Source organism: Annulohypoxylon maeteangense, assembly GCF_022496945.1.
Source record: "Annulohypoxylon maeteangense strain CBS 123835 unplaced genomic scaffold GGS22scaffold_4, whole genome shotgun sequence".
NCBI classification, from domain to species: Eukaryota; Fungi; Ascomycota; class Sordariomycetes; order Xylariales; family Hypoxylaceae; genus Annulohypoxylon; species Annulohypoxylon maeteangense.
The window spans coordinates 263884-278531 of NW_025953251.1; the positions used below are offsets into that span (position 1 = coordinate 263884).

Genomic DNA, 14648 nt, shown 5'->3' on the forward strand with positions numbered 1-14648 from the left:
TCAAATCTAGCATTTAACCTTTGAAGGCAATATTCCCAAGAGCAACGGCGTTCATGAGCAAGTTTCTCCTTTGTCATACTCCAAATGAGATACCCCAAAAATGCTAATACGATGATGATTTTTGCAATGCTTTGGGAGGAAATCAGACCTCCTAAAATTTAGGATGGTGGGCTGAATGGGAGATTTGGAAACGATGGGCATGGTTTATCTGCTCTTAGCAAGACCATCGTGCTTGACCATGTACCTATGCAGCAAACATTGAATTGCTAATGGAACCAACGCTGAGTTTTACCACCAATCGATCCAAAATTGCTATTATAAGTGATATGCTTCTACATAATATGATCATCGATGCTAAATATGTTTGTATGGGATTCGGTTACGATCTAACTTCATCTTTTCCGAGAGAGGTTCTAGGAAACTATGCTAACTAAGCCTTTATTTTACTATTCCGGACTCTAGAGCTTACTTCTGCACACTTCGCCATCTAGAAAAGCCGGGACGGTCATTGCAAGAATTCATTTGTATTTCGCTTTTCGTTTCTTCCTATCTGTGACGAGAAAAACAAGAACTTCACCACCAACGCCATACAAGCCCAGCCGTCCCTCGGGAGTATCGCGACGACGACGATACTCCGGTAATAAACACACCACGCACTTACTTACTTCCTCGGTCCAGTCCCGACGAAGAGTCATTAGATAAGTAGATACCTAGGCAAGTAAGCCACGAACCTTTTCCTCCCGCGATATTTAGGAATGCGTAGCACGTAGAACGCGTGAAAAAAAAGAATTCGGAAGAAAAAACCTTTCTCTATTCCTAAAGCACGCACGCACTCTTGCGACCTTTATTTCAAATCATGGTAATTAGGTAGGTACGTATCTAGTAGGGACTTAGAAGAGTAGATTACCAAGCCCAAAGCACCTTATGATGCAAGACCCTAGCGCCCAGCCTCTCGAACTCGAAGGAGGTGATCCAGGAGTCGTTGGCGGGGAGCTTGGCGAAGACGCTGGCGCCCTTCCAGACGACGACTTGCTCGTCCATGTCGCGGGCGGAGCGGGTGATGAGGATGCGCTCGGAGAGCTCGGGGCGGCGCGCCTTCAGCTTCTCCTCGAGGGTACCGGCGAAGCCTGCGGTCTTAGATCCGCCGCCAACGACCATGATGCTGCCTAGGTAATCGCGCAGCTTCTTATCGTCGCCCTTGGCCGCGTTCTGGATGCTCGTCAGGATCGCGATGTCCAGAGGCACCACGGGTAAGACGGCGTCACGCTCTGCGGCCAACGCCTTTGCCGTGCGTGCCGCTGAGTCGACGAACATGCCTGGCGGAGGCGCCGGGGAAAGCCCGTTGCGAGCGGTAGCTGTGCCGTTGGGGGCCGGGCTACCGGTTCCTGTCACTGTGCCGTTGGCGCCGAAGAGGAATGTTGGGGGGACGGGAGTCGCAGCTCCTTCGGGGGCCGGCGAGGCCGCGGCTGAGCCGCCGGGTGTGCCGTTGTTGAGGTCGCCTCTTAGGAAGCTGGAGAAGGGCTGAGACTTCTCCTTCATGGGGGTGGCTACGTTGGGGTCGGTAGGCAAGGTTGGGAAACCGTTAGCATTGGAGACCACGGAAGGCTTAATGAGAGCCAAGATCGCTGTCTGCGCCGCAGATACTGGATCATCAGGTACTTCGACATCGTAAGCGTTGTAGGAACGATCGACAAGCTTCCGTCGGCTGCGTATTTTTGCCGAGTTGTCGAAGATGGAGGGTTCGTAGAAGCCCATTGGGGCGAGAATGACTTCATCGTACGTCTTAAATAGATACTTGCGCGTCGATTGGTTCGGTGCGCGAAGGTGGAAATCGCAAGGCTGTACCGATATGTCCTTCTGGATCATTGTGCAGAATTTGATCTTCAGCTCTTCTGCTAGAAGGAAATCGTATCGTCTTCGAAGGTTGATGTCTTGGTAGGGGAAATTGTCGTATAGCATCATCTTGATAAAGGTCTCCGTAACATCATAACCACCATATTTCAGGTTGACTCGCGAGTCTTCGACACAGAGTCCATCCTCAACACAGGCGATCGATGTGTTTTGGGCTCCGACGTCCACTACGCAAGCTTGTGTGTAACCAGCACCGAATGTCGCGGCCATACTCTCTTGTATAAAGCATATCTTGTTGAACTCGAACCAAGTCATGCACGACTTGAGAATCTGTTCCACATACTTCTTGTCATATAGATCAGGGATGACGAAAACGCAGCTATAATTCTTCCATGCGCTATTCCGGGTTAAACCAAGCTCTTGCCTGATGGCTTTGTCCAAGAGGGTCTCGAAATCGTCATATAGGTGTTCAGCGGTTGTGTAATCATCTTCATTCAACCAGCCGTTTTGTATAGGCCACCATAGCTTGAATTTGGGATTTGAATCGTCAGGTATACGCTGGGCAGCTTGGCCAATGAAGCATGATGCTACGGAGTCGGGGTCCTCCAAACTCTTAACGTCGGTCCATTCGATTTGTAGAGGGTCGTTGTGTAATGCTATCTCTTCCGATTCCGTTCGTCTGTTGTAGTTTACCACCAGCTCTTTAGAGTTGGGTAATACTTTTAGTTTCCTCGCTCGCATATCCACCTTTAATTCGTTGCACTGCTTCTGATACTTCTTAGACCACTCCTCACCGTATTGTTGGTCTATAGTCTTGGCCTCAAATTGACGCCGTGGAAGGGCCTCGTACATCTCGGACTCTGTCTGGGGAAATTTGGTTGCGATGGCCATGGGGATAGTTTTGGGCAAGGCATCGCTGGCAAAACCTATTCTGAGATTCTGGCTTCCGGGATGTATTACGATAACTTTGGACGGTTCCAAACCCTCGGTGGCAACCGGAGCGACATCGTCTTGTGGAATATCGGCAACAGGAAGGGGAACCTCAGCTTGTCCGTTACGCGCGAGGGCTCGATCACGGTCTTTAGCACTCTGAACAAGTCGATCTCTATTCGCTTCTGCTTGTAGTCGAAGGGCAAGTACTTGGTCATCGCGTTTCATGTAATCACTATAAAGTAGAAAGTATTAGTTGGCCGTCTGATTCTACCTTATGTTATATACCTAGTGGTATCGATATATCAAGGGATCGCGTACGTATAGTAGTTCTTCTGATTGATTGGAGTGACATCGGGCCAGCTAGTCTGCTTCATGCTATTATCGGTTCGTTCGAGTCCTTTCGTGAAGAATACATGTTAGTTGAGCCTTCATGGGGAGACATGGAAGAATTGAACCAACCTTCCCGAAGGAGGACCTTCTCGCTGACTTTGCCAACCATGATTGCAGCTTAGGATAAGTAGCGACACTGTTGGCGATGGTAATGGTGATGATAATGACGATAGAAGATGTTATGATAGCTGCATTTAGATGGATTCCTATGCAAACATTTGTGGTTGAGCGGTTGAGAGGTTGAGACTGGTTGGGAGTAGTAAAGATTACGGATTCATTTTAGAAATTGTTATCGAGTTTGTGAGATTTTAATTTTTTTTTGTCTACAGTGAATTTTATCTTCAAGCTTTCGTCCTTCTTTCCCTGCGGGCCATATCAAATCAATCAGTCGCGGCTGCGCCAGAATAATTCAACTAGCTACCTGAGTACCTCCATGCTTACCTTCGTTCTGGAACCCGCTAAGCCCTATTTGGATTAGTATGGCGGAACTCGGTAGCTTGATAATCCTATCTTACCTTAGGCAGCTTAGGCCAGGACCATACCCGCCATCTGATAAATACCTATAATACGAAGTAGTATCAAGAACAACATCAATCTGGATGTGAGATATAATATCTTCCAACCTACCTAGGTATATACATGGTGATGTGAATCATGTTTTTACCTTGTCAAGCTTTTTACAATTGTAAATTGAAGGTGGGAGATGTTATAGTAATAGTTAATGTGGATCTTTTCGATAATTGTAAGTCTCCCTCTATCTTTGTTTAAAACTTGTTCATAGGACATCAGAAAAAGACAAAACACAAAGAGATCTGTATCTGTATAACAAACCCTACAAACTCCACCTTGCATACTAGGTACTGGATATCAGACCAAACACAATATACATACATTCCTGCGTATGTAACCAGGAACAAAATCTAGTAGCTTCATTTTTGTCAGTTACAAAAAGCCTAAAGTTTTAGCGGAGTCACCTGACAACTCGACGCCTATGACGTCGCTTTTCAATTTACCTTTTCCTTCCCGCATTGGGTGGTTGAGTTGTACGAGCTCGTCCAACTTCCAAGACTATTAACATAGATGCCTAGCAGAGACGACACGTTATAAGAATTTCTGAGTCATTCCTTTTTCTTGCATTCTGCTATTGAGACTTAATTTAAAACATAATTCTCAATTGTCTTTGTCTCACTCTATCTCTTCTATAGTATCAAGTCTAGTTGTGTAGGTCAAGAGGGTATTCATAATGGCGCCTATTCCCGTCTATACCGACAGTCCTATTGCTGCTTCGAAACCATCCGGAGTAACTCCCCAGACTGCAGGTGGTCAAGCATCATCTGCTTCAAATCCAGCGACAACCAGTACATCACCTACTCCAACTAGGAAGACGTCGTATCCATCCGCACAACCCGGTGCCACACCTTCACTTCCAGCTCCGACGGGGGCCATATCTCAAGCATATCTTCCTCAGAATAGTCCTCCAGCACCACAGCCTGGTGCTTTCCCCACCCCTCCGGGAACTACTGGAACAAATATTCCACCACCACCGAAGGCGGGTGAGAGGTATCAACCACCCCAGCAGACGTCGGCAACTCAGCCTATGAGCATACCGTATCCTCCGCAGATGTCCATGTCACCTCCTAGCGCACCGTACGCGGCTCAGCAGCGTGGTACATCTACGGCCTCCGTACCTACTTCGGTATATAGTGGCCCTGGACCCACGGCTGTGGGTGGCCCACCTACCCAAAGCTTGCAGCATCCTCCGGGATATCACCAGAACGTAAACGCATCCGAACTAGACATGCATCAGAGGTCAGCTATTCAGCAGAGCGAGTTAGAAAGCCAGGGAGGGGATTCAAGTGGGGTTTGGGATTCGGCAAAGAAATGGGCCCAGCAGACGGGAGAAAAACTCGCCGCAGCTGAGAACGAGGTGTGGAAGAAACTCAACAAGGACTAACGGCGACACTACGGTGTCCGCGAACCCTCACAGCAGTCTACGCTATACACTCCGGATCAATCCATTGCGATTCAGGTCCTAGCGCAATAATTGCCCACCGAGATCCAAGAAAGAAAAAGAGTCCTGCATCGGAGTTCACGATACGAGTAGTTTCTCATGCTGTTCTAGATATTTTGGGATTACGAAGCGCTACGTTTGGGTCGGTTGGAAACACCTATACTCGGGTCTTTTGTCGTTTTAGCAAGCAGATCTAATACAAACATAGCGATAGTTGTTTGAACAACCTGATCGCAAGAGGAAACGAAAAAATTTTGCTTATAGAAATTACGAGGCGTGATTCATGCTAACCCACGCAGCCTGGGCGCCGTTCGGAGGACGCGGTACCTCTTCGTAAGCCGGGCTCGGACAGGATTTTTTTTATCGCCCTCTCGCCATGAACTTCCGCTTTCACTGTGAACCTTTTTCACGCATGATATGATCTTCCAATGGGTCTACGCTAGGCATCTGGGGAAGTGATCTCGTCATCGATAGCCCGCGATCTTCATGACGAGAGGTAGGAGTTGCTAAATTTAATAGCAACGGCCTGCGGGTAAAGGCGAGGCATTGAATAATTTCCCAAAAGAGCTGTCAATGTTATGCAAAGGACCGGGCCTATCCCGGTAGGCTAGCAAGAAAGTAGCAGTAGGCCAGCCTCGGGGTGGGGTGCACAAGCGGCCCCCATAGAATGGAACGATTGATAGAACATGTGGAAAGACTAGAAGCCCATTTCTGTCCACTTTACACGACACGATCTGACAGAAACTAATTAAAAGGTTGCTCTTAAGATGTGACATACCTAGCAGCATGTACCGTCCGAGGGTATTCGAGGTCCGACTTCAGTATGTCTCGGTATTTATTCCCATTTCGATAATACATCAGATATCAGTGACCTAGCCAGCTAGCATACCTAGCATACCTAGCACACTTAACACACCTAAACCTATTCTAAATCCGTCCGATATGCATAACTTGGTTGTGCAAGTTTTCCTATTAGCCTATGAAGACTATACGTGTGTATATACGTATGCCTATCTGTAAGAGGTAGAATTATACCTACGTAAATACGTGGCACTGGTTGGAGATAGGAGGAAAAGGAAGCAAGTCGTGCCGTACCGTGCAAGCCGTGTTTCCATAAGCTGATCCTTCCAAGGGCATCGGGAGCGAGACAACCTTGAAATTTAGTCAGTTGATAGAATCTCCATACATCTCAGAATCTCATATCGATCAGCCCTTGGCCCACGCTTACGACAGCGGAGCGTAATGCAGGTACATCTCCAACTACTATAATCTAGCGCTCAGACCGCGGCCACAGCCGAGATAGCTAACGACATACCGCGAGGCGCAGGTGACTGCTGAGATGCAGGAGATCCAGCTTGGAGGACTACTGCAGCGCGCGGCGTTTATGCTGAAAGTGCTCAGGCACCCACAGCGCCCACATCACCCACACATGTAAGCACTATAAAAAAATGTATGTCGAGTGATAAACGCGGGTTGCCAGGGTCGGTACGGTACTGGCCAGTGACCACACGACGAGAATATGTACAGCGTCCAGCGTACTGTGTACTGTATGCGCAAGGGCATGTCGCCGAGTATATCGATAAGAATCTTGGAAAGAAAAAGAAAGCCCTGTTTACCCGATCAAGGATCTGAAGATCCTCTCGACCCCCCCGCGCCATAATATGACGATTGCTATTACCTACATAGTACGATTTACGATTCGGTAAAGCCGTAGGGCCAAACGTATTTCGCAAAGATGGATGGATATGCCAAGATGACGCGACTCGGTATTCTTCGACTAGCTCAAGTGTCAGTGTTTCGTACGAGATTTATCGTCCAGGGCCGTGATATGAAGGTGATGAAAAGTTCAAATGTTCTATATACGTAGAGTTTAATCAAAGTTATCTCATCTAGGTAATTAGCTATGTGGCTACTTATCTTAATAGAATGCGACGTTATTTCTGAAGGCCTACTAGGTAGGTATGTACCTATCTACTAGGTACCAGGTAGCCACCTAGGTCAACATTGAGGTGTCCACGTTCAAAGCTACCCAGGTACCTAGGTGACAACCTGTAGGGCTTATCTCTATCGGGAACGATGTTGGTGACCACCTTATGGGTATCGGATGTTCTATTAAAACTTGGAACTAGTGGGGCTTTCGACCTCGGCCATTTATTTGTCTCTGACGAGGCAAAACAATGTCGATTAGATGAAGGGTTCGCAAGAAAGACGCGGTACCAAAGCCTTAGATATTTTGTTTATTCAGCTTTGGCAGTACCGTATTTTTCGAAGGTAAGTCGAAACGAATGAGGGGTTGAAGGGAACGTTGGGATAATTACTAAGGAGAAATGAACACCAGATGGCCCAGTTGACCCCGTTGACCGGGCGTTGTTATGGCGTTAGTTATGGCGTTGACAGGGACCAGAGGCAGCCCAACTGATTGCCGTCCTTGGGTCTTTTGGGGGAGGGTTTGGAGGGGAATTTGGATGGGGGGGGGGTTCTTTTGGAGCACGCACACCGTGGACCGTGGACTCTACCAGTCCTTAGGTAATCTTGGAGAAATAAAAGGAAATACGGAATAATATTTGAAATATGTAAGTACTAGGTACATAAAATTTGTACACAAATACATTAAATTTCTCAGTACCTTTTCTTATACGTACTCTACCCACCAGTATAAGACAACCCCGGTAAATTGTTTCTAAAAATGAACTAGGTACCGTGGTATATACCTGGTATATATAACGACGACTTGAAGTTGATATACCCCTAGAGGTCGACCGAATCTGCCGCGGGGGTAAAAGTTTTATTTTTCTCGAAACGGCACGACTACATTTGATATCGCACACTACCACTGTGTGTGTGAATGTTTCTAAAGTTTTTCTGCCGTAAGCGTTCCTATGGAAGAATGGGTAGAAGGGTAGAAGATAGAAGAGGAATGCGGAATGCGGTGTGAAGGCACAGCTCAAGTACGGCGAAGTGGATCTGGACCTTTTACCTTTACCTTTTTGACTTTCGGGACTGAGGCAAGTGGGGCTTACAAGGATCAGCCCTTCTGTTACAGATCCTGAGACGCGTCAGGGATATAACCCCCTGGCCCTTACACCCCCTGCCTGCATACTATTTTCCGTAGAGCCAATGAAAAGACTGCCCGAGGCAACTGAAATTCAACATCAAACGCGCTCCCGCTGACGAACGAGACGACAACTCCTAATCTTGGTCGGAATGGTCCAAGTTCCAGAGCCTCTATACACTAATCCCACCTATCCCACCAGTCAAAGAACAGTAGTTTGAGCCAACAACAATACCGAACACTCTACTTTCTGCTTTCTGCAGTCTTTTTGCACTCTCACTCTGCATTCTCTGCAGTATCTGTAGTTTCTGCTGCAACTCTGCGAATTGTTTATTCTCGCGAACCAGAGCCTGCCGATTCAATTTTCGATTACATAGTATACCCTCCTCAATCACGCCAGGGTTTTATCTGAAGCCCCGGCTACACCATTCCACGATGTCAGAGGTCCAAGTATCGACCAACCCACCACCATCTCCTCCACTTTCACTCGCCCACTTGCCCACTCTACCACTCGACCACGTCGCTCCGCCTCCCCATCCATTAGTCCTCTTCGCCGTCATTGGCTATTGTCACCATTCCGGAGCCATCCATCTTGTGGCTTCGTCAGTCTCCTCCTTGTACCTAAGTAGTTCTTGGTAGTTCTTGGCCATCCGGTCTTTCAGATGAGTTCACTTACGTTTGCCTATCAAGCCCCTCATCTCACATCTCAGCTTCCAACCATCAGAGTAACGCACCAACCAGCCGGCTAAACTGCTGAGCTTTGGTGTTTATGGCTGTTGGATTCTGTGGATGTGGATGTTAGGCTTTAAGTTTTTCATATGCACGCCTCCTGACGTCTTAAGCAATGTCGCCAACCTGATTGGCGATGTCGCGCATACTACCCAACGCAAGACATCGAAAAATAGATGTCAGCTTGCGAGGTACCGGTTGCGAACACACTAATCAAATATCCTCACCGGACCGGGTTGCGTGTTAATAGTAGAAATATCCTCATTTTAATAATTCTACCAGCGATTACAGATTACATACAATACCTACATACCTAGTAGGTATCTATTATCTACTACTACTAGGTATGTACGCTGTACACCGCAAAGGATGTGTTTCGCAGCGAGATGTATTCGGCCGGCTGGTTCCACCGGCCCTGGTCTTTACTCCACGAGACCCTAGAGTGTGTTTCCAAAGAACTAGACCCCTGGTTGGTAATAAGAGATTGTACTCTTCGGAAACCTGTCTTTCTCCAGATCGACGTATCCGGTCCACGAAAGTGTCATGGTCGTGTCATACGACCCTACGGCAGCGGAATTCTAACTATATACGTTCACCTGTATGGCCATACGCGCAAAACAACAATCCTCCGAGACCTATTTTCGCGGCTCTTGGTAGTTCGCGAATCGTCCCGTCGTCCTAGCCTTCTCGACCCGCATGCGCCGCCGTATGAGTTGATGAATATTTAGCACCTTGCCACATGGCCCGGACACAGAATATGAGACCTGTCGCCTCCCATGAGGCTCAACGGGAAGGGCTAAATATAGTGGATGTTCGGCCGTTGTTTATGTAGAGCTTCATTTAACTTCCAACTGCCGAGCAGATATGTTTTATTTGATCTAATAAAATTCTCACCTTTTTCTCATTTTCCATTCTCTATATCAAATTACCTTCGTCCTGTTATATCAAGACCCCTGCCCGACTATTCCAAAAGAGTTGGAGATTTCATGGATATTTCTGACTGGGGCAGTCCCTAGTCACCAGTCTAATCACTTTCTGGCTACCTCTTACATGCTATGTACCCGAGACCCATCGACGCTCTCCGCCGCTCCCCCATACGCTCACCACTCTCCCCTGCCCTGCCCTGAAGGCTTGACTATTCCTCGCAACACATCATCGACGAACAGATGTAACCCTCCGTACCCTGTATTGCAAATCCTTGCAGAGCCCTGCCCGCTGGTCCCTGTCTGCCCTGTCTTGCCTGTCTCTTTCCAGCAAGCCAAGCAGAACCTCGCACACCACCTAGTCTCTCCTGTTGAGTTCACAGACGTGGCCAGGTTTGTGTCAAGAACTCCGGCTTACCTCCTACCGATGTTCCGAGCCTGGTCCAGCCTGACCGTGTTGGATTATAATCGGACTGTCTATGGGTCCCTAGGCGGTGCCTGTAACTCGAGAGACCTTCTTTATATCTCTCCATCTTCTGCACCGCCCCTCCATTGACCTGCCCTTTTACTCCTCTTCTCGCCTCGCCGCTCTCCCTCACACCATTATACTAAGGCATTCTACTACTAGTCACTCCTTTTTTTCCAACCCTTAACAAAGCTCTATTATATTGCCACTCTGGTCTATAACACTGGGAGCTGGCTCTCTTCCAACCTGGACACCACCAGTCTATGTGAAGCAAGCATCAACTAGCTTACCTAACGAGTTGTTCTATCCCCAGTCAACTCATTACATTCATTAATTAAGACCTTACGCACTCGACCTTGAGCTCAACGCTGCTCGCCAACATATACACTCACTTGCTCCCACCCTCGACGTGGGACACCCACATAACTCTACATTCCTTCCGAGGTTAAAATCTCACCAACGTCATTCGAGATTATACTCGACTACCATTGACCATGTATGTTATGAAAAGGTCACCACCTAGCTGCTGTGACGCCCTCGTGCATGGACTATATAACCACCCCTTGTCACCGTCATCCCGTCGGCCAATACACTCACATCGTCTGGATCGTTGACTAACCTTCATGTGTGGTGTGTAGCATACAGTCTATAATAGATCAAATCACATTCCTTTCAACACTTAGATAATCATGGACTCAAATCAGGCGCAACTGTATGAATCGTTTGGCTCGACGACATATGACAGAAACTCACACGACTACAGGAGGCAGCAAATTCAGGCGCCTACTTTTACGCTTACCTCAAACGATAAGTACAGCAGAGAGGTTCCGCCACCGCACCCGCCTCCACTGGCTACGATGAATAGGAACGAGATGCCTGTTAAGACAGAGGCTCATGTGGCACCAACTGGGGTATGGGCGACGCCAGCACCACAAGAAACACGGCCGAGACCAGCTACTATCCATGAAGGATTCTCATTCTGCGCCGGAGATGAATTTGGCACGATGCCCTCGTGGGGAACGCCGTCTGGGTTGACGATTCACACACCAAGCGACACTATGTCACGACCTGTTTCGATGCACCAGGACTTTTACCCCGTGACGACAATGGATAGCAGTGAGTTACATTTAGGTCAACGTAAAGCCACCGCTAACCGCAAATGTAGGCCCATGGGGACCGAAGCCATGCGACGATCATCTTGAAATTCCTCACCTAGATATGGATATGAGCATTGGACAGGCATACACAACGGACGAGGCAATCCCGATCATAGATCTAAGGTACTCTGGTCCTCCGATGGACCACGAATCGATGGGATTCGAGTCAAGCTTGAACCCCAGACGCATGTCTGGCTCATCTTTTACCGTATCGACAACAGGAAATCTCTCAGAGATGCCTTCATATGAAGATTTCTCTGCCGCTTTATCCGAGGCTCCGTCCTTCACATCAGACTATCCGCCACCTTCGAACCGGAACTCCCTCATGTCTTCAACGCAACTGTCTCCCGTGGCCTCTCCTCGCATGACTCCTCAAAGCCGCTCTGACCTTGTCCGCACTGCGAGTCGTGGCCGTGGTGCCTCGCCGTCTCCTCGACCAGGAATGAGATCTGCCCCCTACAACGTTGAGAATAGCGCAAGAAACAAGAGATGGTCTACTGGGTCTTATGGCACCAACGCGAACCGCCGACCATCACCTTTCGTTTACCATCACACACACGATGCTTTTGGTCCCCGGATGTCTTCAAGGCACTCATCTCCTACGATGCCAAATCACCCGCTTCCGTTGAACTTTGGAAACCTTCAAGCCGTCCAACAACACCCGTTCCTTGTGTCGCATCCGCCGGCTTTCCGAAATAGCATGCTTCTTCCAACACAGTTACCGTCTCAATTGCCATCACAGCATTTTCACCCCGAAGCTCATCACTTCGAAACTCCCCCACCTCTGCTGTCTCACGGACTCTTTAGGATGCTGCAAAGCAACGCTGACCCACATTCCTTGCATGGGCATTACACGGACTTATCCGATCCACCAGATCTATATGCCTCCCTGCAGGAAGAACAGGTTCCGCCGCCGCCTGAGGACATGAATCCTTCGGATCCGGACCTCGTTCCTCATGAGCAAGAACTACGATTCGAAGGCGACTTGTACACTCCGAAGTGGGTTCGCGGCCACGGAAACAAGAGAGAGGGATGGTGTGGTATTTGCAAGCCAGGCCGATGGCTAGTATTGAAGAATTCTGCTTTCTGGTACGACAAGAGTTTCACACACGGTATCAGTGCGGCTACTGGAAATCCCTTCCAAGAACCTCAAGAGACAAGGCGAATGGATGGTAACCCAGATGTCTGGGAGGGCCTTTGTGGAAGCTGCAACGATTGGATTGCCTTGGTGAGCAGCAAGAAGAAGGGCACAACTTGGTTTAGACACGCGTACAAGGTAAGAATTGATGCGATATTCCTATCACTTAGATCATATACTAACACATCGCAGTGCCACACGCACCCTAAGATTAAGGATGCGCCCAAGAGGCGACGTGAAAGTGGCAACACAAGAGTTGTCGCCGCTTCTCAGATCACGAAACCTAAGATCGAGCCTCAGCAACCTGCGACGCCCCAACAAAAAACCACGCCTGTATCCCTGGCTACAACCCCAGTTCCTATTCCTATGCCAACACCTAGCTCTTTATCGCATCAGCATCAACACCAGCATCAACACCAACACCAACATGTAGTTCACCCACAGCAACCTACACCAAAAAAGACATTCCCTCCACTCGACGGGCTAACTAATATGATTTAAGTCATGTTGATTTACCCGAGTCTTATCTTTTCAGAACGAACGTTTCTTATTATGTCTGGATAGAAAATCTTGGACGAGCAATGAAACATTTCCTTGGATTCCCACCCGTCGATCTGAAGACGGATTATAGACGGACAGCTGGCGCACTCCTGGCGCCAATCTTCTCACTTATCCCCTCTCTACGACCAGTCACTGGTCCAATTTCATTAAAATTATCAACACTATACCCGAATATGGAGGAATTCTCCCCAGCTAAGATGCTATGACGAATTGAGCACAACTAGTTGATTTACGACGGATGGGATAGACCGGAGGTATATCGCGGCGGTTACGACAAACCAAAAAAGATTGCTTCACTTCGTTGTGCGCTATTTTCTCACATATGGTGTTCCACCACACCAGCCGTTGATCTTATAACTTTTGTCTGACTTTCCTCTTTCAATGTCCATATGCAAACATACAAAGTTTTATTTTCCTTTTTCTTACTAATTAATGTAGATAGCTCAATAAGGTGATACCCTCGGAAAATATTGGGGGTGAAACGGAGGGGAACGGGGATTGGAAAGAGGAGGAAAGGGTCGTTTTTACTCGGGAATGGGGTGTGGTTGGTTCTCAGTGAGTCTATATAGCCCTGCTGGGCAGCGGTAGAAATTTTTGGGAAGGGGGCACGAACATTGCGATATCCGTAGACCTAGTTAGATGATGACGAATGATTTCTTAGTACGCAAAAACTTGGTGTTTTTTTCATGATTTCTGTTGCGATTTGTGCGCCTCTTCGAGACTTCGACAGGTTAAAAATGAAAACGCCACCAGCGTTAGTCAAACATTCTGGGGATCAGGGGGGTAACGGATTCCAATTCGAACCGTCCGGACGAGCAAGATCCACGTAAGCTTCGGAATGTAAGAGCTAGATATGCTTGTGATCGGATTATCAACCAATATGAAATAGAAAGATCACCCTCAAGGCGTATGTACAACTCATCAATATCTGGATGGCCCTGGAGATCATATCGTCAAGGGCTTTACCAGGGATTACCCAGGAGCTCCCCACCGGAAAGCCGCCAGCGGGATACATGTACCGACAGGTTCCAGGAAGTCTTGGGAGGGTTCGGGCGTTAATAACCATACGTTCCCGCAAGCCTACGGCGGTCCTCTTGCTACGGGTTCTGTGACACAGCCATAACGTGAAGGCGCCGATCCCTGGCAATAGGATCAGATCCGACAGACCCAGAGCCATGGCTGATTCAATAGTCTCAGCCAATGAATACTTTTAGGGCATCAGTTTTTTTTCTTTTCATGAGAAGCAAGAATGGGATCTGTTCGATTCGCTATTTGATGATCGCCTCACTAAAATCGACGTAACTCCCTCGTACTGACGATTTTACGTATCAAAACTAAGTGAGAAAGCAACCAATAATAAGTACGACTAGTGAAAATTTGATCAAAATGAAGTAATATGAGTAATATGAGAGAGAATTAAGTGAAAAAAAATAAGAA

General features: G+C 47.9%; 3 protein-coding genes across 3 annotated transcripts; 2 read left to right on the plus strand and 1 right to left on the minus strand.

The window, feature by feature from the left end:
* Nucleotides 1–509: 509 nt before the first annotated feature.
* On the minus strand, nucleotides 510–3538 carry GGS22DRAFT_156264 (actin-related protein, ARP8 class). The gene is made up of 3 exons (XM_047960340.1): nucleotides 3244–3538; nucleotides 3103–3181; nucleotides 510–3016 (listed from the first exon to the last, which is right to left on the minus strand). Exons 1-3 carry the CDS (start codon nucleotides 3281–3283, stop codon nucleotides 904–906), a joined length of 2232 nt encoding a protein of 743 aa, XP_047820975.1. The 5' UTR covers nucleotides 3284–3538; the 3' UTR covers nucleotides 510–903.
* Nucleotides 3539–3748: 210 nt separating this feature from the next.
* On the plus strand, nucleotides 3749–5437 carry GGS22DRAFT_156265 (uncharacterized protein). The gene is made up of 2 exons (XM_047960341.1): nucleotides 3749–3916; nucleotides 4380–5437. The coding sequence occupies exon 2, from the start codon at nucleotides 4418–4420 to the stop codon at nucleotides 5126–5128; it is 711 nt and encodes a 236-aa protein (XP_047820976.1). The 5' UTR covers nucleotides 3749–3916; nucleotides 4380–4417; the 3' UTR covers nucleotides 5129–5437.
* Nucleotides 5438–10418: 4981 nt separating this feature from the next.
* On the plus strand, nucleotides 10419–13898 carry GGS22DRAFT_156271 (uncharacterized protein). Its single transcript, XM_047960342.1, has 5 exons — nucleotides 10419–10851; nucleotides 10994–11067; nucleotides 11119–11471; nucleotides 11521–12788; nucleotides 12843–13898. Exons 2-5 carry the CDS (start codon nucleotides 11045–11047, stop codon nucleotides 13149–13151), a joined length of 1953 nt encoding a protein of 650 aa, XP_047820977.1. The 5' UTR covers nucleotides 10419–10851; nucleotides 10994–11044; the 3' UTR covers nucleotides 13152–13898.
* The last annotated feature ends 750 nt before the right edge of the window (nucleotides 13899–14648 follow it).